Source organism: Xiphophorus couchianus, chromosome 9 (assembly GCF_001444195.1).
Source record: "Xiphophorus couchianus chromosome 9, X_couchianus-1.0, whole genome shotgun sequence".
Taxonomy (NCBI): domain Eukaryota; kingdom Metazoa; phylum Chordata; class Actinopteri; order Cyprinodontiformes; family Poeciliidae; genus Xiphophorus; species Xiphophorus couchianus.
This window is the reverse complement of record NC_040236.1, coordinates 15,867,445-15,895,407: the sequence shown is the minus strand read 5'-3', so window position 1 is coordinate 15,895,407 and position 27,963 is coordinate 15,867,445. Positions and strand designations below refer to the sequence as shown.

The 27,963-nt window shown below is 41.5% G+C and overlaps 1 protein-coding gene across 2 annotated transcripts; it reads left to right on the top strand.

Annotated features, from left to right (window-relative positions):
* Nucleotides 1-27,754, top strand: rgl1 (ral guanine nucleotide dissociation stimulator-like 1). Of its 2 annotated transcripts, none has more exons than XM_028028311.1 (18): nt 1-466; nt 16,268-16,378; nt 20,195-20,403; nt 20,529-20,588; nt 20,677-20,867; nt 20,991-21,115; nt 21,963-22,178; nt 22,264-22,367; nt 22,555-22,639; nt 22,768-22,857; nt 23,384-23,470; nt 23,674-23,706; nt 23,817-23,938; nt 24,204-24,293; nt 24,412-24,598; nt 25,495-25,746; nt 25,855-25,969; nt 26,157-27,754. In XM_028028311.1, the coding sequence occupies exons 1-18, from the start codon at nt 305-307 to the stop codon at nt 26,342-26,344; spliced, it is 2,427 nt and encodes an 808-aa protein (XP_027884112.1). In that variant the 5' UTR covers nt 1-304; the 3' UTR covers nt 26,345-27,754. The 2 variants fall into 2 exon arrangements, with proteins under 2 accessions (XP_027884112.1, XP_027884113.1); XM_028028312.1 differs by lacking the exon at nt 1-466 and adding an exon at nt 12,687-12,926.
* Nucleotides 27,755-27,963: the final 209 nt, after the last annotated feature.

Sequence of the window (27,963 nt, the reverse complement as noted above, 5' to 3'; positions counted from 1 at the left end):
ACTCGTGGTGTAGAGCTGTTGGCACACTGAACTCCATGTGTGGTGAGAAGTAAGAAGGAAAGAAAAAAAAAAGCAGAAGAGAGTAAGACGAAAATTTAGAGAAACCCTTGCCAATCATCAGCGGCTACATTGAGAGGAGGACTGACTTATCTGGCAAGAAACTTGTTCGTCCCTAAGGATTTGCATCTTCTCCATCCTGATTTCCAGCCAGTGAAGAAGACCAAAAGCTCATTCCACTCTGCCTTCAAGACTGGAGTATGCCTTGCCATCCCTATCATCCCTGCTGCTGAAGCAGGTGGCTGCCATGATCTCCCACTGCCCTCTGGCCACCCTACTGTCTCTGCCCATCAGCGCCCAGCTAAACCACTGCCCCGACCTGGATAGCACCTTACTGCTGGAGGGGGAGGGAGGTGTCACTCTGCAGAGGTACCAGCCTCGCTCCCCAGAGAGCAGCCCTCACCACTGGGTCAGTACCGCACCTGTTGTCCACATAAACCAAGAACAATTGTGTCTATTGAAATCTTGTTTCCATTTCTGGGAAAGCACAGATCCTTCCTGTCTCCTTAAACAATCTGGCAGACGTTACCAGCTGTACGACTGCCTTGTGTTGTTGCTCGGTATGTGTGAATAGTGGCAGTTTATGCTTTCTATTGTTTTGTTTTATGTTTGTGTGGGGTTTTTTTTATGTAGATAGGAAATTTCCTAGAATGTGGGGAGTAAAACATGAATATCTGAAAAAGAAGCTTGGAATTGAAAGCATTTAAAGTTATGCAGTGAGGGTCAGCGATATCAGCTGTGTTTGTAACTTCTTCAAGGTCTGTTTGGTTAGAAGAGCTCGGTGACTTTGAGAAAGTGAAGGACAGTGATGGGAAAGATATCCTAGAAAGAAAAACAAAAACAAAAAAACTATCAGTAGTCACATCTTGCTTAGTTATACTAAAATTAAATTTAATTTGCTAGAAAAATCTTAATTAACTGCATAAAAATCACTAAGCAGCTGACTTGGGGAGTATCAGCCCGTCTCTTGGCTCCTTCTTGATGACATTTAATGCATTGAATTGACAAGTCACAGTGCAATAATTCACACTCTACAGAAATCTTTGGTGGCACAGACTGACGGACGGCTGGATTCTTATAAATCAGTGATTCATTTTTACCATAACCACCGCTTATTACATGTTTTGTGTGTTTTGGGTGTTGCGTCTTGCTGACTGACTTCACTTTTTCTCCAAATCTATTCTTAGCATGATAAATGTTGACCAGTTGCCGAGACTAACATAACTGCTGCTAATGCTATTTACAGAGCTATCATACATGCCTTTTTTAATACTTTAACAGAAATTAACCTGCAGAGAAGCACCAGATTATCGATAATTGTGTGCATGAACACACCGTTTTCCATGACCGCATAGACTTTTTCTAAGTGAAAAGGGTGAAATCTGAAAACTGCCGGAAGGCCTTTAATTATTCTCTGATGAGTATCCTTTTGATTGGAGAAAAAATTAATGAATTAATTTTTGTAACATCCATGTAATTATCAGAGAAACAAACCTGTTCATGTCTGAAAGAAGAACCCTGCCTGCTTCACACATCAACAAAAGCTCAAAAGATGCAGCCTATGACTAAATATGTGATTTAGAAACTAAAAAATATTTTAGACTTTTAAAAAGTAAGAACTGCCATCATGAGAAACAAAGTAGATTTGTTTTTGAATTTAAATGTACTGTAGTAAATTTAATTGCTATTAAAACTGTCAATCATCACCAACTGAGACTCTGCGATTGGGCGTCACAAATAGCCCCAGAAACTGTGTATGATTAAGCTCATACAGAAAAGCTGAAGCATAAGTATATTTTAATTTTAAAACTAAACTCAGTCTTGACCTTTAAAGAAGGATTTTTTTTTTTTTGGTGACTTTTGTTACTCGGAGAACTAATGAGAGATTTTCTGACAAAAGGTTTATCAATACGTGTTAAAAAAGAAAGAAATAAAGAAATCACCACATCATAGTTTGCCAAATTTTGCCATTCCATCTTTCCTACTTGTTATATCATACCTCCTTTTTGTCCTTTTTCATACCTACGTACATTATTTGTGGTGTATGGGTTTGTGTTTTTCGTATTGTTAAGTATTCCTGTGAATCATGAAGATAAATGGTCATAAAAATGCTCAAATCTCATTAAAATGTGTAGCATTGTCAGAAAACATTGTTTTGCAAAGTATGCCAATTTATTTTGCTTTCACAACCATTTGGACCAGTTTTCATGAAATATGACAGATCATAATCTCTGATCAATTCAAAAATAACTCTGATGAAGTTCCCACTGGCAGCTAATGTTTATTGGGGTCACACAACCACATGTCCTCACAGCAGGCTGATCAGAGTATTGAAAACTACGAATGGGCAGGAAATATCCCCCTGCCGGGGACAAACTCAGACATTGTCTGTATTGACAGCTCCAAATTTTATATTTTTTATTTTGCAACTAAAAAACTGATGGGAGGGGAAGCTTTTAAAAGTTTGATGGTTTTCCACTACTGAAACACGGTAGAGCTGAATCTGTAGTTCTTTCGCTCCTTCCTCAATGTAGATAGGATCGCAGTCTCGCTGTGATGCGCATATAAGTGTTTTTAAGCTCAGTAGGTCATCCTCCTCGTTGCCTATCTGACATCCTGGCCGAAATGCGGCCCCATCACAGAGCCCTGTTTCCTCCAATTGTTTCAGGGGGTGATGAGAGTGGAGGTTAGCTGGCAGGCCCCCTCTAAAGGCTCAGATTACTTGCATGAACTCTGCTGTACGAGGCTCATCCCTGTGACTGTTTTCACTGTGTTGACTTATCATCGCCTCCTCAGCTGGAATGACATTTTGACAGCATGATTATTGAGAGAGCTAAGCTCTTTCCATAAAGTTATGCAAGGATCCAACAGAGCTGTTAGCGGTGTTAATACATTAGCGCCAATTGAAAAATCCAACGCTCTTCTTCTCCACCAAATGGATCACATTTTGTGATTTAAAAGGCACGTTTATGAGTTTACCCTCTGCCCGGTGCTGACGCAGATTACTTTGACTTTACAGGTGTCAGGTGTTTGCCGCCCTCCTCTCTCACCTTTGCCTCCTTGCAGGAGGTTATGAAACTGTGCGAGCGACAGAGCCAGTGACTTGCTCTAGTTTTCTCTCTGTAATCTCCACGCAGTGCTGTTGGAGAAAACTGTCAAGTCCACAGTTCAGGTCAGAGACAAAGAAAGAGTGCTGAGGCATCAGTCATTATCAGAACCATTGTCGGTTCACGCAAACTGCTGGATACATTGATTCAGTAACTTGAGAACTTGAAAGCAACGGGTTTTCCGATACCAGATGCTTTGCAATTAACCAAATAACATTGTCTTGCCTCACACTTCTAACTTCATTTTAAAGCCCCAGAACTTTTTTTTTTTTTTTACCCACTTAAAGGGCGATGTAATTAAGCCACAAGCTCATCAATAAAAGCTCCAGCAGAGGGAATATCCTCTCCCCCCTCAGCCCTGTTGGTGCATAACATCCAGCAGGGCAGTTCAACAACCTCAGCTGGCCTGTTAGCGGAAACACAGAAGTTACTTTATGCAAAGAAAATGAGGAGAAAAGGGAAGAAGGGAAATGACAGAGAATTTTGATGATTCTGTGTTTTCCATTGAAAGAAAATAAGAAAGCTGAGTTGGCGCTCCTTCTTCCCCTTTTCTGTCTTGTTGCACCGGGAAGAGCACGTTTCATGCCGGAGCGTTGTGACGTCTCAGTGTTTCCAGTTTTGATGTTTTGGCTCTTTCTGCTCATCATGTGTTTTGATGACTTGTCAACGATTTCAACACTCCAAGCAGGGTTCATTCATCCGGATGCGACTGGTTTTCGTAACCTTTGACCTGGTTGTTTCTCAGTTTTGACACTAATACAATGAAGAATAATTGGGACCGTGTCAAAGTTAGGCAGAAACTTCCTTTTGGTCAACTCATTAGGCAAAACTATTTATACACGTTAAACTTTTCCACATATTGCTGAGCAAACTTCACAGAACTATAAATTTGGTTATTTTTTTTAGCCCTGTAGAAACGTCTTTTGTCTTTTCCGCTTTATTTTTAAGTTTCTGCCAGTTCTAGTTAGAGAACAATGTAATTCAGCTCCAGATACGACAATAAATCATGAACTACTACTCATGAGCTTACTTTTACCTCTTAGTAAAACACCTTAAGCTCAGTCAGATGGAGAACATCTATAAACATCACTTTTTAAGTCTTGCCACAGATTCTCAGTTATATTTACAGATCTGTTTTACCAGCTGTATTTGCCTCAATATAAACCATTGGTTGCATTTTTAGTGCTTAATCCATCAATCCATATTCCACCATTCAACTTTGACCAGTTTGCCTGCACCTCAGGAAGTAAAGGTGCACAATAAATCCTGCTTCATTGTGTAATGTGTGAGGATTTGTCATTTTTATAGAGGCACCATTTTATGGATGTATTCTGATCTGGGCATTTTCTTTTTCGGTGAAAGAAATATGTAAAAGAAAGGGGAAAAAACTAACAAGAAAAATATCTCAAAAACATTCATGATAAATAAATCAATTTACTTTAGTATCATCACAATATAACACTTTCAGCGTGAATCACTTGAAGAAATGTAATAAATTAATTCCATAAAAAAAACGGAAAACCTGCATATCTGTATTTAAAAATAATGGTTCATTCTATATCAGTTTTGGCCAAAGTTATTAGGAGAATTGAGGACAGTCCAAAGAGCCACGTGTGGCTCTGCAGCCGCAGGTTGCAGACCTCTGCAGTCTCTCCATTTTGACATGATGGACTGAAAGGTGTTTCCTGGAAATGTAAGGATTTTCATTTTCAACCTAACTCTGGATTAAACATCTCCACAGGTTACTCATTCAGTTTTCTTTGCTGTTTGTTCTTCATGATGATCCTGATGTCACTAATGTTCTCTAATAAACCTCTGAGGCTTTCACAGGATTTATTCTCATAAAAAACAGTCATCTGCTGGACTCTGTTTATTATTTTTGTGACTTCTGGAGGTAGCTGGTTGCGGTGGACTTTAAGTAGGTTTGACAATGTTTGCAAGGGATGCAAACATCCATTTCAAGTTGTGAGACAGTCAAGGTTTTTTTTCTGGAAATATCTGTTGTTTCTCATGTTTCAAACTGCACCACTGACAAAACATGACCTTCTTAATCAGTTGAACACTTTAGATGCTGTTTATTCTCTTAAGTGACCTCCTGCTTGTGAAGCTGTCTCTGCGCCTGCAGCTCGGCAGAGGTCGCGATCCTGGACCTAATTAGTTCATATAACAGGTCTTGGTGTGAAAAGTCAATGCTGCTGACTGACTGTCGTTGTCCCCCTCATGTTGTCTCGGAGTAGCAAAACAATAGCAGCTCGCTTAACTGGGGCAGAAATTCATTGCACCATATGGTAGTGCTAGTGTTCTTGATGGCGGCACGTGCAACTAAGTATATGTGTGTATTTCATGGGTTGATAGCTACATAAAATGATCTGGGTGTGTGTGTGAGTGTGTGTTGGGTTGGGGGGATTTATGGTTAGGTGTCCCCTCCCAAACACATGCACACACTTAATTCTCTCTTTTCCCACTCAGGCAGCACATGCAGCTTTAGCCAGGACGCATGACTGGGATCAAGCTGCCACTGCTAAGTTTCTTTTTTTTTTTTTTTGTTGCTCAGGACTTGTGCAGTGCTCTTTTTAATGTGACTGGTCAGCATTCAGTCAGTGCCCATGTCAGCAAATGCCCATGAGTAAAATACTGTCCCTGCATCATAAAAAGGATGTAAACAGAAAAATACAGTGCAGGAAATCCAGCCATGCATTAGTTTCATTTAGCTTTATATGCTGTTAAACTTTACAGTGTGTCACATTTTGGTCAACGCTATGGTAACGGCTGTGTTGTTGAAGCGTGTTTCTGTGCCACAGTTGAATTACTGCCCTCTTTCCGTTGCATTGTGGCCTCTGTGCTTAGCTGCAGTTTCATTTCCTACGGTGATCATAAGCTGAGTAAACAAACTGCATCATAACATTAAAGAAAAACCCCAGAACTCCACGATGCTTAATATATATATATATATAAAAAAAGGTTTTAGCACGTTTCCTCCTGCTACATTTGTGTGTTGCTGTGGTTTTCCAGTGTTTTGAGTTTTACAGTGGCAGCGGTCGTCGCTGGCTTGCTGCTTGTTTGATTGACGCCGTGTGTTATTATTATTATTTTTGTTGCGAAGGTGACAACTTCGGGTCTGCATCTACTTGCTGGGCAACATATGGTCCAGCTCTCATTAGCTGACGGGGTCAGACAGACAGACATCCAAGCCAGTTCAGGCCGATTCATTCCAGGCTTAGCAGGGCTTAGATTCAAGGGGGGTCAAGGCTCGAGGGCACATGCGGGGGAAGGGTTTTCTGGAACCGTTTAGTGTTTTTTCTTTTTTTGGCAATTGCTCTAAATACAAAAAATAAAATAAAATAAAACCCTCTAAACTTATCACCATCTGAATCACTCTTGAATCCTCCTAGGTTTTCAGCCCACGCAGAGTCTGAAAAACTTTCAGTTTTATTTAAGCTCAACCTTATTTGGCAGCTGTAAGAATAATGCAACACCTGGACTTAACATTTTTCCTTTAAGAGCGCTTGCATGTTGAGCTCGGAGGAGGAGCAGGAGAAGAAGAGAGGAGTGGGGGGGGGGCTGTCTGCAGTTTTGGACTTTACTGGAAAGGAATGATGTCACCCAACCAGAGACAGCTCAACAACAACCCAGACAAAAGATCTAAGGGGAGTAATAGAGACGTGACATAAGAGAGCAGAGGAGAGAGAGAGGCAGACTGAGCTTTAATGCAACTCCTTCAACAAAAGGTTCATTCGACCGAGACTGGAGGAGAAGGAAATAAAGGACTCAAATCCAGATAGTCTCAACTTTTAATATGCAGCGTTTTATTTATTCATGCACTCTCACTACCGCTGATTATCTTTCACTTAAATTCCCCATTTCAGCTTTAATTGTCTCATTTGTAAGGTCTGTGAAGCTAAGACACATAACTGCGACCCTGAGTTTTCTCTTCCCTCCCGGCCTGCCTGCTCTCACTAAAATCTCTGCTGACTCTGGATAAACACTTTGGTTCTTAAACTCTGCCCTCTGCTGGGAGGCATGCTTTGGAAACCCAAAGTCATCAACCACACGCAAACATTCAACCAAAAGCAAAAGCATCATGCATATTCCTTTGCATACACACACACAGACACACAGGATTTAAACGATTTGAAAGCAGATATTATTTCAGGAGTGTGCATCGTTGTGAGATTTAATAGATTTCCCCTGACAGACACTTCCATTCTCTCTTACCGTGTCGCTTTCCCGTTTGAAATTAAGGAATTATTTGTTCTCTCCAAGCCAGGGAGAGATTGTCCAGTTGCGTCACTCTTGTCTTCCGGTCAGCGTGGTTCTTCTCAGTTTCTGTTTGAGCTGTGAACTCCTCGGTCTCTCACTCCCAAACTTGAGATAATGTTCCTTCAAGCTAATCTCGACAGTGTGCTGCACTTTGTCTGATACATGACCCCCTTATCTCGTATATAAACAGAGATGCTACAAACGCAGCTCAGGATTCTCACAGTTGCTGTCTTTATCTTGCTGTCAAGCATCCCTCGCTTTTGCTGCGACTACCTGCTCCGTGCCTCTTTTGGGTCTCCTTTGCTTCCCCCTCATTGGTCAGTTTTTATGGCCTCGCTTCAGGCCAGCAGAAAGGCTCCCCAGCCAGTCAAGGTATGAGGACAGCAGCCTCGCTGGAGTCAGGAGGCTGAGGGCAGGAAGCGGGAGATTTCCTGGAATGTGCGTTTTTTTTCCCCCACTGTGGTGCAATAACAGCCCTCGCAGTGCTCCTCCTGTTTTTGTCCCCTTTCTGTGGGTATTGTAGCTCACGGTGCTGTCTGTGGAGCACAGGAGAGAGCGCTTGAGAGGCCGGATAATGGCAGGGCTCCTTTGATGAGGAATTTTAAGAAAGGATCCGCTCTGGTCAAGGACTTTCCTGAGTGGAATTACGTCACTAGGCATCCACAGAAAGGAAAACCTGGACAGGGAAATTGTCTGAATTACAATGCTGGACTACTGCTGGGGTTTAAACATCCAACCTCACTGAACCCTTTGGCTTTTAGCAGTTACAGACAGACTGAAACAAATTTATAGAGAGAAGTTGCATAATATTGAATTTTCCGTCCACTCATTTTTACTGTAAAAAAAGTGCTGAAGTAAGAGAATGAAGACAAAAAGAAAACAATACATTTATAAATCCAATCTTATACGTTCTCCTTTTGACTGATGTAGGGATTCTTTTATAGTTTTCATTTTACCAACCTCCTTCTTCTAATTGCATGTCATAATGAGATTTTGGAGAGTCCCACAACCTTTAAACCTCAAAGACCTGAAGCACCTTTTTCCATTCTTTTCGAGAAAAGTAAAATGGAGGGTGCTTGGGTTCGACATCAGTCCGGTACCCCAATCGGTGTGCGGCACCAATGACCTACCTTATGACAAATACGACCCAGAGGAATGTCAAAATTTTAGGCAAAATGATTCAGCCTAACTTTATTAAACTAAAATGACAGAAAACCTATTATTTAGTCACCACCGTAGCTTTGTAGTTGAAAGACCCTTCAATAGGATCTAAACAAACATAAACCTCTTTACATAAGGCAGGATAAATAAAATATTAACGGCCACCCTTTTTGTTTCTCACAGCACCAGGACAGAACAAGAAATGTCCAATTATATCAATATACAGTTCTAAACAAAATATAACCCAGTCAGTTTGTTACTCACGACCTCTAGGACAGTGTGAAAACGTTGCAGGCCTGTTAGAAAAACAATGAGTCGAAATTCACTTGCAAAACATTGAGAGTGTTGCAATTCACTCGTCCTCTCCTCGACTTCCGGTGAACGCAGCTGAACACGTGGTGCTGAAGCGGCTAGCTCACTTAGCTTAGCTCACTTAGCTTAGCTCACTTAGCTAAGCTCACTTAGCTAAGCTCACTTAGTTTAGCTCACGTAGCTTAGCTCAAAACTCGTCAGGACTACTTGTGCCTATCCCGTCTAGTTCCGTCCCTCTCGCGGCGACCAAGCTCTTCTAACGTCTCCTGAATTTCGTCCTCTTCCGTACTTTTGTCCAGTTTTTCTCTCCCTTGAGTGTGTTTTCTTCACTTCTTGTCCGCTCGTCTCACACCCCGTTCTCCACCATCACGGTTCTCCTGTCCTTCCTCCTCCCGCCTCCTCTTCTCTCCACCAATCACGAGTCACGCACCGGACGGACTGTCTCAGTGACCAATCAAATGGCAAAGCCAAATAAAATACACAGTGCATCTTACGTCACACTAATACTTCTTTCAATTGCAATATTTACATAAAATAATGCTCTTAGTTGATTTACAAATAATACAGTTTTAATTACTAAGTAAGCAAATTACTTAATAGCTACCTTTACCCTTTAAATTATTGAAATATTAAAGTAAAGGAAAATACTGCTGTATTTCTTCCAGAGACAAGAATATGAAATCCATAGTTATCACCAATGTTATGCATTAGTAAATAAACGTTCACTTTTAATATATTTGGGTCTTGTCTTGAACTATGTAAGATTTCTATTAACCTCAACATACGTCATTACAGTAACCTCAGTTTACCACAGGGCTACAGACCTGAAGCTCATCACCAAATATAAATAATCTAAATACCTGTGAAAACACCCAAAATGTTTCTCATCAAAGAAGGGTTTGATTGCTGTACTGTGATTAAAGATGTTTCTATTTATTATTAGGATGAATATAAATATTTTTGATAAAATGCAAATGAAATGACATGTATTTTTTTTATTTTATGTTCCCATTTCAACATTGTGAATGGTTTGATAAATGGTAAATAGCTTGTCCTAACAAGTCCAGAGGACCCCAAAGCGTCTCAGACTACATTCAGTCTTTCTACAATTCACTCACACATTTACACACTGTTAGTGACGACACTGGATAGTAGCCATATCTGCCCTTACACCAAAATGCATAAGTTGATCTTTTTTATTGTTCTAATGTTTTCCTTTGGGTTTAACCAACAACATATTGCAACTCCAGTCTTTAAATAATTGATTGATTTAGGATTTTTTGGTGGAGTATTTAGCTATAGTCATTTATCTGCAGCAATCTGAAAGCAAATTGTCTCTTGAAGAAAACAACATTTTGTTGCCAGAGACTCTGATTCATACTACTGTATTTTAATGCTGATTATGTTAGCCTAGAAATGTTTTTTTTGTTGTTGTTTTATCTCTGTAACAAACATTTTGTTTCTCTTTACAACTTGTTTCACCCAGGTATCCCCTTACTTCCCCACAAAATATTCCTGTGGTCTGGAACAGCTTACAATCAGAAACTACAACACTGGTGATCAGAAGCAGACAATAGTTGTTCAGTTGAGAAAATAGCAAAAGTGTAAATAGTTTTAAATTATATGAGTTGTAAAAAATAAAAAAGCAGTTATTGTGAGCTAATTTGGCTTTGAGTTTTAGTAACTGTAAATCCAGCTACAGTTTTTAAGTGCTTCTGGTTTGAGCAGCAGCTAGCAAAGGATTTCTGCAAGTTGCGTGTAAAATATTGATTCATCATACGTCCTACATGTCAGAGAAGCTGAACCAATCCCTATCTCAACAATAGCAACTCATAATAACAATAAAAGCAATAATAATGTCCTAAAATCTGACGACAACAATCCTATATAGCGCGTCATGAACCTGAGGAGAAAAGGTTGTGTTTTGTTCCCAAGTTGAAGGATGCACAGACTCATGTGATCATCCATTACACAGTTGCAGCTGTCACATTTGTCCAATGCCTTGTTTTCTGTGGACATGTGACATTAGTCCCGCTGTGAGACCAACACTCCTAACCCCTGGGACTGGGCCAAAGGTCTTCTGGGGTCGCAACCTTCCCACTGCCCCTCTGGGCTTCCCAGAGTTCCCCAGACCCGAGCGGACACCGGGGGCAACTTGGCCTGGGAATTGGACACAGGCCAGATTTGCAGTGCAATGAGGAAACAGAGAGAAGAGAAACTGATGCTGGTTGACACCACACATGGAGAACGACTGACGGAGATGTACAGCAGGCTTCTCTGACCTCTCGGTGACCTTTGAGTCAAGCTGTTTGGGAGTACTGGTGGGCACCTCGTGTGTACGAAGATGGGTGATGGTGTGTTATAGTCACTGACGCTGAGTGTGACGTTTAGGTTGTGTACTGACGCGATGAAGGTCAAGATGGGAGGGTATTCCAGTCTTATAAACTGAATATTAAAATTATAGACAATACATCATAATGTAATTCAAGCCTTCACAACCTCAGATCAATCAGTCAACTTTAGATAGATTGGGTTACAGTGTGGTGAGTCAACTTTTTTGCCACACAGGAAACTTGATATAGACACACAGTGAATTAAAAGTGCTTCAGTAGTTTAATACTTTAAAATATAAAGTCCAATTTTGGAAACTTAAGGCAACAGGAACAAAAACTGTTTCTTTTTTTCCCAGGAATTTTCCTTTGTCATTTATCAGCTCATGATAAATTTATGGGTCTACTTGCTCACTTTTGCTTCATGTCTGCGATACAAAAAGACCCCTCACGAGCTCAGAGCTTGATTCACATCTTCCCGTTTACTCACACAAGTGGGCCGTTTGAGTACGTGTGGAGACACATTCACAGTGGAACAGTACTGCCCGTCCCGACACACTAAACCCATTCTCCTCCTGCTGCCATCGACAATGCACAGTACCAGTGACGGCATCCACCGCTTTCCTTGTATTGTCCCACGCAGGGGCCAAGGGGCTGCAGATGTTTCACACACAAGGCGGCTGTTGGGTGGAAGATAATAATCTATATGTAGATTATTTGCACCATTTGTGTTTGAAACGTCAACTTAAACTGAGGGTGTGGTAGAGTTAGTCGGTTGAACTGTTACCTCAACAGGTAAAACATTATGAATAATGTCTTATTAACCAGGACCTGCAGCTACTTTTAACTCTAGTGTAATATTAAATCAGCTGCAAAAGCATGAAAGGTTTTTTGTAGTATGGGTCTCTCTGTTTTCATGAAAAGCGTTACTACACTCTACTGTGCACAACAGCTGCAGCATGGAGAGACTTTTAATGGGATAAATAAAGGCACAGGTAGCGATAAATGGAGGAAAATTTGATCCTCGACGTTCATCACAACTTGAGCATTATCTGCATCATCAAGTCTGACATAGGCTATATTACTTGTTTTTTTTTTTTGCTTTTGTTTATATATTATTGATTTTGCAACTACTTTTGTTCCATGATCCATGCTCAGCATCCAACAGCAATGAGATATTCCAAAATATTTACTGATTGAAATTGTGTTGTTGTTTTTTTTCCGCCTCATTTTCCACAAGCACCCCTTTTGTTTTCGAAAAATAAATAGAGGGGAAAATCCAAATGATTGGACATGAACATTTCCTTCTAACTCGCAAAGAAACAGGTTAACAGTGAAATTGCTCGAGCAGAAATCACAGCTCGGAGTGCGCACATTGCTGTCAGTCTGATGAAAGTCAGACAAAAAAGGAGGAGGAGTTTAAACGGGACTGTTGTGAGTAGAGCAGGAGGGAGGAGGTCGGTCATTCAGTGGAAGAAGGGAGTGCTTCCTGACAGACCAGAGAAGCAGGAGTCTGACTTTAGAGAGAAACGTGTGGAGGAATAAAACACTTTTAAAGGATACTTATTTGAAGAAAGGAGCACTTTTTCTTTTTTCTTTTTTGTTTTACCCCCCTGATTGGATTATTCTGGAGAGCTGATGCTGTCCCCGGACCATGAAAGAAACGCTAACCATGAAGTTTGCCTGGAAAACTAAAATGGTAAAAACAAACAAGAAAAAAAAAAGGCTGCATTAGTTTTTCAGTCTGTGCTGTGTTATGTGCGGTTTAGAAAGCAGGGGGAGAGTTGGGTTAGGTTATAGAGTTGGTGGTTTGGCGGCGGAGGAGGAGGAGGAGGGGTGCATATGCTCGGGAAAGCTGTTGATAACGGGAGAAAGAAGAAAGAGGAGGAGGAAGAGAGTGAATATGGGGGCTGGGGGGTGCAGCTGAACACTTTTGCTTTTATTGTGCTTTAAACCCAGTTTAACCCACATGGAGCTGCTGCGTAAAAATGAGGCGCAGACTTTGGAAAAGCGACCTCTGATGTAGCCTAAAATCCCCGACCCGTCTGCTGACGCCTGCATAATGATGGATATGAAAACTTTTGTTTGGTTATCCACAGTGCGACAGAGACAGGGAACAATTGGCGCAGCCCCCGGGGGCCAAAAACAGCCTCTCCACAGGTCCCAGCTGCGTCCTGGAAAGAATAACATGCAGGAGATCAGCGCCGCAGATTTAACACAACTGTTGTTTTATTGTGGGTATTGTCTCAAACCATCGGATAATGATGGATCGCTGTTTTTGAGAAGAGATGCTAATGTGTACCTCTCTGTATGATATGTCCGGATTTTTCAAGTGAGGTTCTCTGATTCAGCTATTAACAGAAAATATCTTATCTACATTATAACGCCCTTGGAATGTTCATTTAGTATAGAGTTTTGCTGAACCTGGAAGCTGAAAGCTAACAACCAGAATGACTGAGATCAAATCTGATTTTTAAAGCCTCAAAACAACGGTGGAAACATTTTTATTTTTATAAACTATTACATTTGCGTTGAATTCACTTAGAAGCCTATAAATTACTGCATTAATGTTAGTTGGAGGTTGTGCACCATCACTGATGCTCCTGTGTGAAACAACAACTGAAAATGATATAAAATATCCTTGGTCAGAATAACTTTCTGATATGAAATAAAGTGGTGTAAATATACCATAAATAAAGTTTATTTCACCACTTTATATATATATATATATATATATATATATATATATATATATATATATATATATAGTAGAGGTCAAAGTACATGGTATTGTATTGAATTTTACACCTCGTCCCTTATGGTTTGTTTCTGGTGAATGTTGCACACAGGACAATTATTTGTGGCGCGCCACAAATACCAGCTATGGTTTTTAAATAATAATTGCTTTCTTTGTAACTAACCACCAACCTTGAGAATGATTTAAAAGTTTGCATAAAAGTGCTGGCATAGAGGGGGGGTTTTGAGTTGTTTTAAGAAGTCAATCTTCACCACTCTCAGGCTGTTAGCTTCAACTTCTGAGTTCAGCTTATCTAGATTAATGATGTGGTATCTTTATACTTTCAAAATGAATTTAATGAGAACAGCAAGAACATCCCCTGAAGGCAGAATTGCAATTTCAAGGTCGCGGCTGCTTGTTTAGCATTCAATATGGCTGCTGTGCATATAAAATGTAGCAAATGTTGCAGGTAGCAGCTATTTATTAGCACTTTGTGTCTCATTAAAAGCACGAACATACATAGTGCTGCGTAGTATCTATTTATCGGCATGTTCTTTTAATGTTTGAGTATGTAAAATAGAGAGAAATATCCATTTTTTATTTCCATTTTTATTGATAGTCAATGCTGAAGCAAATAGCAGTCCCGCTCACTTCATGACTTTCAACTAGAAAATGCTCAAATCGAGCTCAGATTCAAGCTCCAACTCCAAAGACAAATCAAACCCACCATTACACTAAATGAAGTCACCAGGAGAGTTGAGTCATACCTGTTTAATACTATCCTCATATTTTCTAACAAAGAGCTCACCTCTCTGTTGGGTTTGATCACTTGCAGCCTCTGTAAACTCTATCTACACTGTCGCTGTTGTCGAATAGCTACACGTGTAAATGGAAATGTTTTGGTTTCCATTTGTGTACAAAACTTCAGGAATGCTGCCTCAAAATGAGCCTTCAAACATGTCGCACCAAAACACACCTCCATCATGAAAAAACAGTCGGCGTGTGTGTGTGTGTGTGCAGGACTGTGAGCTCAGCGGGACCAAGACCTCCCGCTATTGTTTTGGGAGTGTGTGGACTGCATGAGTCATCCACTGATGTATTTATCTGTCTCTGCGCCAGTCGGCCGGACAGCCAGAAGCGGGTCAGGGCGGTCGCGAGGGCGGGGACATATTTCTGACTGTCAGACGAGAAGCAGATTGCTTGTTTGCAAATCATTTGTACTCTTTCTCTTATCTTTTTGTGTGTGTGTGTGTGTGCTTTTTCACTTTCACATCCCCATGTTTCTGCTAAAACCCAAACACAGCCCAGTCATGGGCCTCCTAGACCGACCATTGAGCCTGTTAAAGGCAACATTGACCCTTGATCCCTTTACCCGCTGGCCCTCTGTTTGGGGAGTAGAAGCGGACTTTGCCACAGAGTTGTGTAAATGAGAGCGGGATGGATCTTGGCTGGTGTTGACTTTGTATTCTTAAGGATTTCTTCAGAAAGTGCAGCGAGCTGATTGTTTATATCTGGCCAGTGCTTCTCCTTCGTAGCCAGCCCTGCCTTTGTTTTTGTCTCCATATGCTGATGCCTCAGCAGATCTCTCTCCAAGCAGGAGTTTTGCATTATGACTCCGCTCTGCTCGCTCTGTGTTCTTATGCACTCTCGTGTTTGGAATTAATTTACATGCAGATACAAACATATCATTCTTTGGCGACAAGACCAGAACAAATCTATTTAGTCTTAGCGCTCTTTTCCTTCAGCACACATTTGCAACCACGCTCCTTTGAGCTTCGCCAAACAGGCGTCTGCGTCGGCAAAGAGGAAAAGTGAGAATCTAGGTGTTTGTTCTGGAGAGTTGACTCGCTTAGCCTGTTATCTTCTGTCTGTCTGAGCTCTGAGAAAGCAATCCAAGCCAGATTTCAACTCCAGAGACAGGCGGTGAAAGAGATGGATGTGGAATAAAAGAGGGAGTAAAGAAAAAGGGAGGGAGGCCTGGCAGGCTGCTGCGCTGGTGGGGGCTGGGGGGAGTGTGGTCCTTCTTTATGTTTTACTGCACTCCTCTCTCCCTACTTCCTTTCACTTTATGCTGTGGTTGTTTTTTTTTTGTGTTCAACCTTCTGCTTCTTTTTCCTGCACCAGTCTTTAAAAAGTAAAGTCCTTCTTTTTTGGGGTTTTTTTAAGTCATCGTATTGACATTTGTGCAAGTGAGGCTGCTGCTGCTGCTGCTGCTACTGGAAGCTGTTTTATCTCTTAATCCTCAACATGAGGTCCCTCCTCTCCTGCAAGAGGTTCAATAATATTTTTCCTCTTCTTTTCAGAGCTCGGTGCAGGACTGGGGGGAGGAAGTTGAGGAAGGAGCTGTCTACAATGTGACACTGAAGAGGGTTCAGATTCAACAGGCGGCCAACAAGGGAGCAAGATGGCTGGGGGTGAGTCTGACATGAGGGGCTGCATCTGGTCAAGCTTTTCCAGTGTCGAGTCAAGTCGTGCCTTTACCAGTTTATGCGGTCATTTTGTTCCCTCTTACCTTCATTTTGCACCCGAATCAGGCTGATTTTTTTGGGTAATTTTGATCAATCCAAAAATGTACATATATCATAAATTGCTCAGATCTCGTAAATTGTTACATTTACTTGTATGTTATTTTCTGAACATACTTTTGTTTTAATGTTGTTCCGATGCCATTCGTGCCAGTTAACTTTTACAAAATATGAGAGCTTATGACCCCTGACCAGAAGGAAACTTGTGTTTTCTTGGAGTCTCAAAATCACATTTCCTACTATGCCGTAACCTTGTACGTAGCCAATAGATATCAGCTTCTCTTTCTCTGTAAGTGAGCATTTTCCATGAATTGTGGAAAAAAAAGAGGCATGAAATTCCCTCTCTTATGTATAATTTAATTTAGCTGTGTAATATATCTTTCTGTTAAACCCTTTTTCCATTTATTTTGGCTCCGGGCCCTGTTTGGGCCAGTCTACTCTTATGAAACATGACAGGTTACGACCTCTGATAAGGGCATAACATCTCTAAGTGACCTTCTACTAACACCTATACTGCAGTCATATAACCGAATTCTTTACAGTAGACTTTGACTAGATCGTAAACATATGACCTTACATAATTGGTTGTGAGCGCCGGCTCAAAACAAACCTAAGCAGACACATGAACTCCTGATGCTTTCCTTCCTTCCCGGCTTTCTGCTGCAAAAATGTAAAACCCGGGTTTTTGTTTTGGTATGTTGAACTGCCATACATTTGATTATATACAGATGGTTTGCTGAAGCTATCTGTTGTTGAGTTTAAAACCAGAACGCCTCGACTGACCCTTTTTGTTTGAATCAGCCGTTTGACACCACTGTTATTGTTTTAACGTTTTAAGCCTGCTTAACTTAGGCAACACCTTTCAGCTGCTGGCTAAGAAAGAAAAAAAAAAAGCAACAGTTTCACTCGACTTGGACTGTTTTGCTAGAGCATGTGATTTCCTGACTTGTCCAGCTCCTGGTAAAGCTGCTTGTTTCTCCGCACGGGGAAACGCGTTCTACCAAATGCTGGTACAGAGGAAAAAACAGAGTATTAAACGCTTTTCCAGAGAATATGAGGCAGTGCTGTTTTCCTCTGCTATTATGCCCTGCATAATAAGATGCTGTGGACTGCATTATTATGCAGCACAGAGGGGACAAATTATAGGGCATTAGCTTGCTTTAGGCGTTTTCACAGAGTTTCTGTTTGACATAAATCAGAGTCTTGTATTTTGTCCCATTGGTGTCTTGTTTTTTTTTGCATGGCACATGTTGGGGAACTTGGTGAGTAAGCTGCACAATAACACAAAAGCCCTGCAGCTATAAGGGCCTATTGATATATCGACAGTGGCGCGAGGCACCGACTGCTGTGCTCCAGCTAATTAAAACAAAGTTCGTGTTTTGATCAGTGCCAGCTACCGAACACGGACAGCAGGAGAAAATTCCAGCTGACACATCAGCACACTCCCTGGAAGTTATTGATTGTCAGCGAAGGAGAAAGCAGCTCTAACGAGTTCAGTTGCATTTACAGGATTTCAAAACGGGCAAATCTTGTTTATTTTCATGCACTGCGATTTGTGACGTTTAAGACTCTGTGTGACCCAGCGGTGACTCGACTCGCATAGATAGAAATCTTACTTGTTACGCGTTTAGGCTCTTATCAGAGGGGAGTGGTGGGAGAGGTTTGCTCTGCCGCTGTCCTCCTCTGTGTCTGGAGGGCGGGTGGAGGAGGGGCTTCACTGTGATTAAAAGCAGATCGGAGCGTTTCCTGTTGCAGCGCGCTAACTTCACCAAGGTCTCCCTCCTCTCAGTGCGCATATGTGCCACCCTCCCACAGTCTCTCCCTGCCTGTTTTTTCGCTCGATTCCCCTTCGGACACAATAGTCGGACACATCTGGAGAAACTGGGATTCAAAATAGGTCACGGCTATCGTTGCTGTTTCCTCCTTATTCTTTCGTTATCAGAGATGGATTGATTTTTTTTTTTTATCTCGGACTAGAATTTGTAACCTTGTGTCTTATTGACATGTGCTCTTGTTTTTCTGAACACGACAGAAAAATATGTCATGAGTAAAACTCGCAACCAGAAAATACATGTTCACTGTTTCCTATAGTGCTAAATTTAGACAGTATCATTAATGTCTGAGGCATTGTAGTACAGAGCATGCTAATAAATAAAAAAAATTAAAAAATGTATTTCATTAAATACTCCAGATATCAGCACAATATGTAGCAGTAGTATTATAATAACTTGTTGTGAGATCATGCAAGCCCTTTAAAGCTTTCATGATCTTTAAAGGCATTTATTGGTGCAAAGATAAAGGGATGGTTGTTCATCCCTTTGCTGGTTTTTATGACAATTTCATATTGTTTTGCAGCCATTTTGTACACATTTTAACCATAAGCTACACATTTGTTTTCCTTTGTACTTAAGCATCTTCATATACAGCATAAAAGTGATAATGAAAATGTCAAAATCAGAATTATAGATAAATGTAATGGTTCCTTATATTGCTAGAACTTTTTATTGAACCCTATTTAGACTTTTCTTGGTTTTGATCCCTCTAATTATGTCTATTTCCGAAATGTGAGATATGACCTCTGATTGAAGTCAAAATAGCTCGATGGAGTTACCTCCAGCTGGTAGATGTTTTTAGCGGAGTCCTTTTACCCCATTTGCTTCCAGTCGACTATGAGAAAACTTTTAAAAATCGCTTTACATCTATGACTTTGGACGGTGCAAGACGTCCTCCTGGGGTAAAAAATGATAAATGGTTGGTACAAAACATCCTGTGGTTCAACTTTGAACCCAAAAAAGTTGGTTGCAAAGTAACCAAGGCAACAATGCTAAATAATAACAAGGGGGGGGGGAGAGACCTGCACTTGAATTTACTTCAGCATGATTTTTTTTTCTCTTCAATTTCTTTTGCATAATTTATTTAATGTTCCATTTTTTGTCATTTTAATCATCTATCTTAAAATAAATAATTGCAGGTTTTATTAATATGTATATTAATTTCTGTCACTTCCTTCTTTGCTTTTTTTCTTTCATTATGTCTTTTTATTTATTTATTTTGTCCTTTTCATATCCCGGGCTTAGCTTTTTCACATCGGTATCCATATTTGACTTTGAAGTCGGGTTCTCCAACTTTCCAACTCAAAACGTCTGGAGATATTCTCCTCAAATTTTCAGTCTTTGAACTCTGTTACAAAAATGAGCAGGTTTGGAGATAAGCAGATAAAATTAGAAATCTAAAATGTTCACAAAATCTATTGGCATAACAGTTACAAATTCAGATTTTTTAAAGTTTTCACCAGGTTCATTCCAATGTGTGGCACACTATAAAAAAACAGCCTTCCTCGACTACGTAGTGAAAAGCAGCGGCTACAATACTCTAAAACGCAGACGGAGGAATGTTAAAAGGAAATGCAAAAAATAAATAAACTTGCGGGGAAAAGAGCGAGGAGAAAACACAAGAAGGAAACGACGCACAAATAAAGGACTAATGGGTTCAAATGCTGAAAGAAAAACTGTCATGGAAATACTTTTATGGTGAAGATATAGACTGTTTGTTGGAGTTTTCCTGCAGAAAATAGTAAATTATTCAACCTAAAGTAAGATTTTCTGATATCCTTGTTCCACCTGAGAGTGACCAAAGCAAGACGCACGTAGCAGGTGTTTGAATGTGTTCTGGTGCCGCAGTCTGAAGGTGTTTGTTTGTGTTTAGGCGGAGGGCGATCGCCTGCCTCCCGGCCACACAGTGAGCCAGCTGGAAACCTGCAAAATCCGCAGCATCCGCGCTGGGACTCTGGAGCGCCTGGTGGAGACGTTGCTGACGGCTTTCGGAGACAACGACCTCACCTACACCTCCATCTTCCTCTCCACCTACAGAGCCTTTGCCAGCACCCAGACTGTCCTGCAGCTGCTGCTGGACAGGTAGGGCGGATACATTTTTTTTCCTTCATTTTTTTATCTACATAAAAAAAATGAAGAACATGATATACGTGATTGTGAATGGCTGCAAGTTTAAATTGAGTTGTTTTTTTTTTTTTCTCTGGCAGGTATGGGAGTGTGGAAGAAAATCATCAGGAAGGCACTGAAAGCAGTGAAGCCATTAGAAAGTGAGACTCAGTTTTAATACGTCACAGTCAGTTCCAGCTGAGCTCCTGTTGGCATCAGTCACTAATTACACACTCTGTGCACCGATAGCGCCCTGGCTTCTATCCTGCGTGCCTGGTTGGACCAGTGTCCCGAGGACTTCCAGGAGCCTCCGGACTACCCCTCCCTCCACAGGCTGATGGAGTACCTGCGCAAAGCTCTGCCGGGTTCAGAGGCTCTCCGACGTGCCGAGGGTTTGCTGGAGCAGCTGCAGGGTCAGGCCAACATGGACGAAACAGATGGTATCTGTGTTTTTTTGTTTTGTTTGGTTTGGTTATTTCCCCCCAATTATGTTTAATTTTCTCTCTGCTTTTCATTAATTTATTTGGAGTCTAATAATTTATCTATTTTTTGTCTGTTTTTAGTTGGTTTCCAGGGAAACAGCTCCTTCTGCCTTGGGGAGGAAGAAGATGTGGAAATTGAGGTCCAGGAGGACTTCCTGTCATTTGAGGCTGACCTGGTGGCCGAGCAGCTGACCTACATGGACGCGGTAAGAGGACGCAGAAGAAATGGAAACATTGCACATCTCTACGATGCTTTTCCTCTGAAATATCCCTCCAGTTACAGCCATCGTTAGAGTGTTGAATCAGATTATGTTTCTGACTCAACATAATCAGAAAATTTCAGAAATATTTTAATGTAATGTGCCCACAAGAAAACTTTGGAATTTCATACATTTGCTTCAAATCAAAAACTTGAAAAAAAAATTTGATTGATGTGCCCTAGTCAAGTCAGAGAAGCTCATTTTATTACGTAGATCTGAAAAATCTTTGTTACCATTTCTGAAACCAAATCACGTGTGACAAAAAAGCAAATTAAAAAGCCTCACAGAAACGTATCTTGTTCAGATATTTTAAGAAAATATTTTCTTAAAAAATAAGAAAATACTTTTTGATTTTTTTAAAAATAAGAAATGTGTAGATGTATTTCTCTCTATATATAAAGTGAAAGTTTTGCTCGGCTTTCAATTCTGGCCCCTTTTTTCACATACTTTCCCGCCAACTCTTTGACACCTTACTTTGACAAGTAAAAGTAAATGAATAAAAACTTTGGGACTTGACAAAAAGAAAGGAACAACAAAGGGAAAAGTTAGAAACTTGTTCAAATACCTATATAATCTCATTTGCACATGTTGTACAAGCAAACGTTGAGCTGTTAGAGCACCAAATATCCATTAGTGCCACATATACTGGCTAATTTGTGTTCATATTTATTGAGAAATTACTCAAGCTACTTAAACTTATGCTGCTCTTGTATGAAAAGTCAGCTACTTCTGCACTGGACTCACCGCACCTCCGGCCGTACTCAGCAGCAGTTTCTGTATCTTTTCTTTCCAGCTGTTGTTTAAGAAGGTCGTCCCCCACCACTGCCTGGGCTCCATCTGGTCCCAGAGGGACAAGAAGGACAACAAGCACAGCGCGCCCACCATCCGCGCGACCATCACCCAGTTCAACGCCATCACCACCTGCGTGGTGAACACGGTGCTGAAGCACAGACAGCTCAGACCGCATGTCAGGGCCAGGGTCATCCAGCGCTGGATAGACATCGCCCAGGTCAGGAAAAGTTCCAGAAGCATCCCAGGTACAGACGAAAAGTGGCGAGCCACGATGTGACCGTTTGTTTGGTGTCTCGGCGCAGGAGTGCAGGATACGCAAAAACTTCTCATCCCTGAGAGCGATTGTGTCGGCACTGCAGTCCAACCCTTTGTACAGATTGAAGAGAGTATGGGCCTGTGTTCACAAGTAAGCATTCAGCATCTCAAGTGTGCATAATAATCTATTTTAAACAAATCAGACTTTTGGCAGAACTTCCTGGAAGCAAGTTACTGCGTTTTTTATTTATTTATTTGTTTTGGGGATTTTTTTGCACGTGTAGTTTAGCATCTGTTTCTGATCCTGGTTGCTGAAATAAGCCTGTGTTTTGATGCAGAGACAGCATGCAGACATTTGAGGAGCTCTCAGACATTTTCTCTGACCACAACAACTACCTGACCAGCAGAGAGCTGCTCATGAGGGTAAGTCGGATCTAGATTGCCTCCCACCGACCCAGCTAAATTCTAAAATGCATTCCTTTTTGACTCGCGTCAAACTTCAGGTGAAAACCTTTTTCATTTCTTTTTTTTTTTTTTTCGTTCATTCACAGGAGGGTACTTCAAAGTTTGCCAGTTTGGAGAGTTGTGCCAAAGATCACCAAAAGCGCACCCACAAGAGACTGCAGCTGCAGAAGGAAATGGTGAGAGAATCCCTGGTGAAGTTCAGAAACAACAATCAGACAGATGGATTTTTTTTGTCTCTTTTCAAAAGCGGCTGACACGAAAAGAAAAATGCAAACAACACATTCCTCCTGAGCAATGTAGTGAAATGAGAATTCTTGCCTCTCCAGGATGCTGAAGCCACATACTTAGCTTTGTTTATGCAATGCACTGTGTGCTGTACGCACATTAAGTCGGGGCTGTAATTTACAAGCCTGCCTCGCCATCTGTCAACAGCTCAGTGTAAATTAAAGCTGCAAGCAGCAAAATCAAACATTTCCAGCAGCATCAGGGAGAGAGCTAAGAAAGAAGACTAACGCGCCGTTACAGAAGCCACAGATTGCTTTCTGTCTGTTCACTTTCTACAAATTAACTGACATTTGTCAAATTTGAGAGGTTTTTTTTCTCTCAAATATTAAGAATACATATAACCAATATTACAAGATCAAATGCAATATCTTATTTACTGTTAAAGTGACCAAAAAAACAAAAAATATTTCTCCACAGGGCGCGATGCAAGGGACAATACCGTACTTGGGGACGTTTCTGACTGATCTGACCATGCTGGACACAGCCCTGCCAGACATTGTGGAGGTAAATAAAACAAAATCCACCAGCAGGTTTAGACCCTCGACTGTTTGCTGTGAGTGAACAGGACCTTCCAGATGTGATGTTGGTGCCTGTGTTGCTGCTGTACCAATCGGCGAGCTCCACCTAACGCTGTTTGTCTGAGCGGTCGCCGGTATGTGATGCCCCCAGGTTCTGACCGTAAGCTCTCTGTGTCTTTGTGTCCACAGGGGGGCCTGTTCAACTTTGAGAAGAGACGCAGGGTGAGGGATCCACCTATTTATTGGCTGACATAAAGGATCCAAATGGCTTTTCTGATGTGAGGCATTTTTCTGCCTTTGATGACCATCCCTCTGTCCTTCTGTCTCTGCAGGAGTTTGAGGTGATCGCCCAGATCAAGCTGCTCCAGTCGGCCTGTAACAGCTACTGCCTGACTGCAGACCAGGCCTTCCTCCGCTGGTTTAAGAACCAACCTCAACTCAGTGAGGAGGAGAGGTACTGCTGCTTATCTCTCACAGTGTATCTTGTGTCCTTAACTAATGTGTCAACAATCAAATTGGTGCGTGAGCTATGGTCTGTTGGATCTATTGCTCATGCTCAAAAACACACGATGAGCTTCTTTCTCCCTGTTTTCTACCATTTCTTCACTCCCCACTGATCTATTGTGTTGATTTTGTCTTTTGTTTCTCCTCTCTGCCTGGCAGCGCACACGGCTTATTAAAGTTTTATGATATTCAAGGTTTATTGCTCTGTCTTACAGCTACGCCTTGTCTTGTGAGATCGAAGGGCTTGGCGACAGCAGCCCGACTTTACCCAAACCTCGAAAGAGCATGGTGAAGAGAATCAGCCTGTGAGTTCACTCACAAAACAGATGAATGACCAAAGATCTGAGGGCGTTGGGGGTTACAGTCACATCTAAACATATCTTTCTTTTACTAAGATATAATTCCCATTCCTCCACTGGGCAGATTGTTTCTTGGGCCAGACAGCAGCACACCCAGTTCACCAGTCAGAGAGACGCCGCGCTCGCCTCCTGCTGGCAGCTCGGAAGAGAGCATGGACTCGGTCAGCGTGTCGTCCAACGACTCCAGCAGTCCGTCTGACAACGAGGGGCTCGCCAGTCCGACTCACAACGCCGACTCCAGTCAAAACAAGGTGAGTTACGACCAAACTGGATGTCAGGAATAGAACAAAATAGGAATATCCATTACTGTCCCACAGAGGGCAAATGAAAGGTACGGCAAGTGGAAGAGTGCATATTCACACAACATAAAAGATGAGAATGAGATACAGTACAGCAAGGGTAAATTTAAAACATGAGAATCAAACTGTACAGTTTTTCAAAAAGCTTACTCAGATTAAGAGAAATATGCAAAGGAGTGGTGTAATTCAAAGAAAAAACAAGATGTGAATGTTAATTTTGTGCATAAAAAGCAGACTATTTACAAGAAGTGGGGAAAAAACTGCAAACAATAATATACTACAAATAACAGCACAAATGTTATTTAAAATTAGATACAATTGTAAATAATAGGAGGGATGCAAACATTTATCGAGGTCAGTGTGCAAATGAACAAAAACTTAGAATAATTAGACATGTTTCATGTGGAGTATAAAAATGGCATTAGTGGAAATCTGAAAGTGATTGTTAAAGTTTGCAGTCAACTTTTTCTTAGAGACATTTTTCAAGAACATAAATTCTAACTATTAGTAAGAAACAAAAAAAAACCACATCACCCCTCCGAAAAGAAAAAGATAGAGTTATTTCTTATCATTTCCATGAATGTATGACTTTGTTATCTGACACTGTTTTGCATTTAAAGTAAAAAGCTGGTGCAACACATTGCTGTGCTGGATGTCATGATTCTATGCTTACTGGAAGGAGGAAAGGGAAAGGAAACAAACAGAAAAGAAAAGAGAATGTAACTTTCTAATGAGTTAACTGTCTTTACTTTTTAAAACTTGCGAAAGTATCACTTTGTTTCAGTTGTTCTCTCTTCAGCTGCTGCCTCAAATAACATTCGTACATGACCACGTCTGTCTCTCCTCAGCTCTCAGAGTCATCATCCTGCACCTCGCTGCACTCCATGGACACCAGCTCATCGACCACCAGCGGCTCCATGACTCCCGCCTCGCCCTCGCTGCCTGGGCGTCCCGGCACCCACAGGCGGTGCATCTCCCTCACGCCCATGTCCCCCTGCTCCCTGAGCCAGAGCCCGGCGTACAACACCCAAGCCCAGGACGCGTGCATCATCAGAGTCAGCCTGGAGCACGGCAACGGCAATCTGTACAAGAGCATTCTGGTGAGCAAAAAACACAGGGTTTGTGTTTTCAAAAGAAAACAGCTCGGCATTTTGAGGCAATCTGCGATGAAGCAGGCGTAACCTGATATGTTTGTTGTTGTTAAATAGCTGACCAGTCAGGACAAGACCCCAGCTGTGATAGCTAGAGCCATGGCGAAGCACAACCTGGAGGTGGAGCCAGAGGAAGGATTTGAGCTGGTGCAGGTCATCTCTGAGGAGAAAGGTAAAAACATGGCTGCCAAAAAGTGTAATTTAAAGGCAAACAAATTCACACACACAAAAAACCAAAGATTTCAACTTTAGTGACATTTTATATTCTCTGCTGATTATTTGACCTTGCTCTCATTTAGAAATACATCACTGACAGCTTCTTAATACTAAGTGTTTGTCTTCTCTTTAATGTCTTTCAGAGCTGGTGATTCCTGACAACGCCAACGTCTTTTACGCCATGAACACCTCAGCCAACTTCGACTTCCTGCTGCGCGCTCGAGGCTCGGCCGGTCGACCCGTGCAGCTGAGGAGCCGCTGCAGCTCCACTCTTCCTCGCGCTCAGCATCGCTCCAGCCTCTCGGTCAGACTCAGCAAAGTCACGCTGTGACCTCCCTCTGGTCCTCCCTCGGCCTCTTCGCTAATCCAAGCCACTTTGGATCGTAGCAGTAGGAGAATTCATTAATAAACTAAGAGCTCTGAGTTATTTAATATGGACCAGATGCATCTCAGTGAGCTCTCCGAGACTGTTTTCAAACTCTTCCCATTTGGGTCTCATCACAAACTGTGCCATCATCACCTTGTCAGCCTTAATGTGTAACTGTGCATCTGTGCAACAGTGACCCCAAGTGGCCTCCGACAGATTTTTGCACAGGCAGGGAGCAGCAGAACTCCCCGACCTCCAACAGTATTGTGAAAATGAGTTATCTGTGTAGATGAAGCTTTAATGTTCTTTGAACGGAAATGAAACAGCAAGTTTCTGGTGTTCAGTCCTGTTTGACTTTGACTGAATGGACCTTCAACAGTATTCTGAACCGTATTAGCTGACTGAAAGATATTTAACGTCAGTGTTTTTTCCCCAGTTGGGCATCTTGAACAGCCCTTGTCTGGCTTGTGCACAGTGTGCACAGTGTATGTGTGTACATATATATGTGTATATGTTTGTGTGTATGCGTTCACCCTCCCCTGCCCCAGCTCTTCCCTCTTATTGTGAGCTGTGTGACGAATGCTGTGCTGGTGCATTCTGATTGGTTCCTGTACTTGGTTTTATCAAGTCACTGGCAAATACTGAAAAGGCCTTACATGCCCTGTCTTCAGGGTGAAGAGGTACAATTAGTGCTGCTTTCTGATGCAGATTTATGTTTTCGCATGAAAAAAGGAAAAAAAAGGTGTGAGGACCGAAAATGAATTTGGCATCCTACTGAAAGAGAAAGCAGATAAATGTCTCAGACTGATGCCAGTTGACAGATGTCAGTGTTATGTGAATCTGAAGGATGAATGAACCACTCTGTAAGTGGTTTTACTCCCTCTTTACTAAATGAGTTCATGTTTTTGCTCGGGTTTTTTAAAATGTTTTTGTATTGTTGTTTTTTTTTTTCATTCAGAATTGTATTCACCAATGTGAGGGTAACAAGAGATCTTCAACACGAGTGTTAATGAACTCAAATTGTTATAAAAGACCATCTGTGCCAGATTTAACTTTGACTAATTCAGAAGGACACTTTATTTTATTATCCATCTATGTCATAAAAACTCTTCCGATCTGCAGGCCAGGCCAGTTTTCCCTTCAGACTAAATCAGATCAGCATCGGCAGGCGCCTACAGGGTCGCGGTCATAATACGACGCTGACCAGTCTGACCAGTTATACTCCAGCAGCGCACAGTTGGGACTTGTGTCGCCGTGCCAGACTTTTTCATGCAACACTTCACTTTGAGATGTTTTCCGAAAAACCCATCCTCATTTCCTGTTCTCCACTGCCAAAGATTCTTATTCTACATGAATAAATTATTGTCATTATTATCAAACTTGTCTTTGACGTTTGATTTTGAGATACAAATATTTTGAGCACATCTCTCTGAGCACATCACAGCATATTTATCGTCTTGTGATGCCCGGCGCTCTCGTTCCTGTTTGGAATAATAATGTGCTGTTCTGCAGGATAAGCCACGGATATTTATTGGAGTGGAGGACATTTCTGCTGACTTGACTGCAGCAGTCAGGGCCTCTTT

What these genes read in the sequence shown, in the direction of transcription:
- rgl1 (XM_028028311.1), top strand. Translation starts at nt 305, where the DNA reads ATGATCTCCCACTGCCCTCTGGCCACCCTACTGTCTCTGCCCATCAGC. An exon ending in CTGCAGCTGCTGCTGGACAG is followed by an intron (nt 20,404 to 20,528) that starts GTAGGGCGGATA and finishes TTTCTCTGGCAG; the next exon opens with GTATGGGAGTGTGGAAGAAA. An exon ending in GTATGGGCCTGTGTTCACAA is followed by an intron (nt 22,368 to 22,554) that starts GTAAGCATTCAG and finishes GTTTTGATGCAG; the next exon opens with AGACAGCATGCAGACATTTG.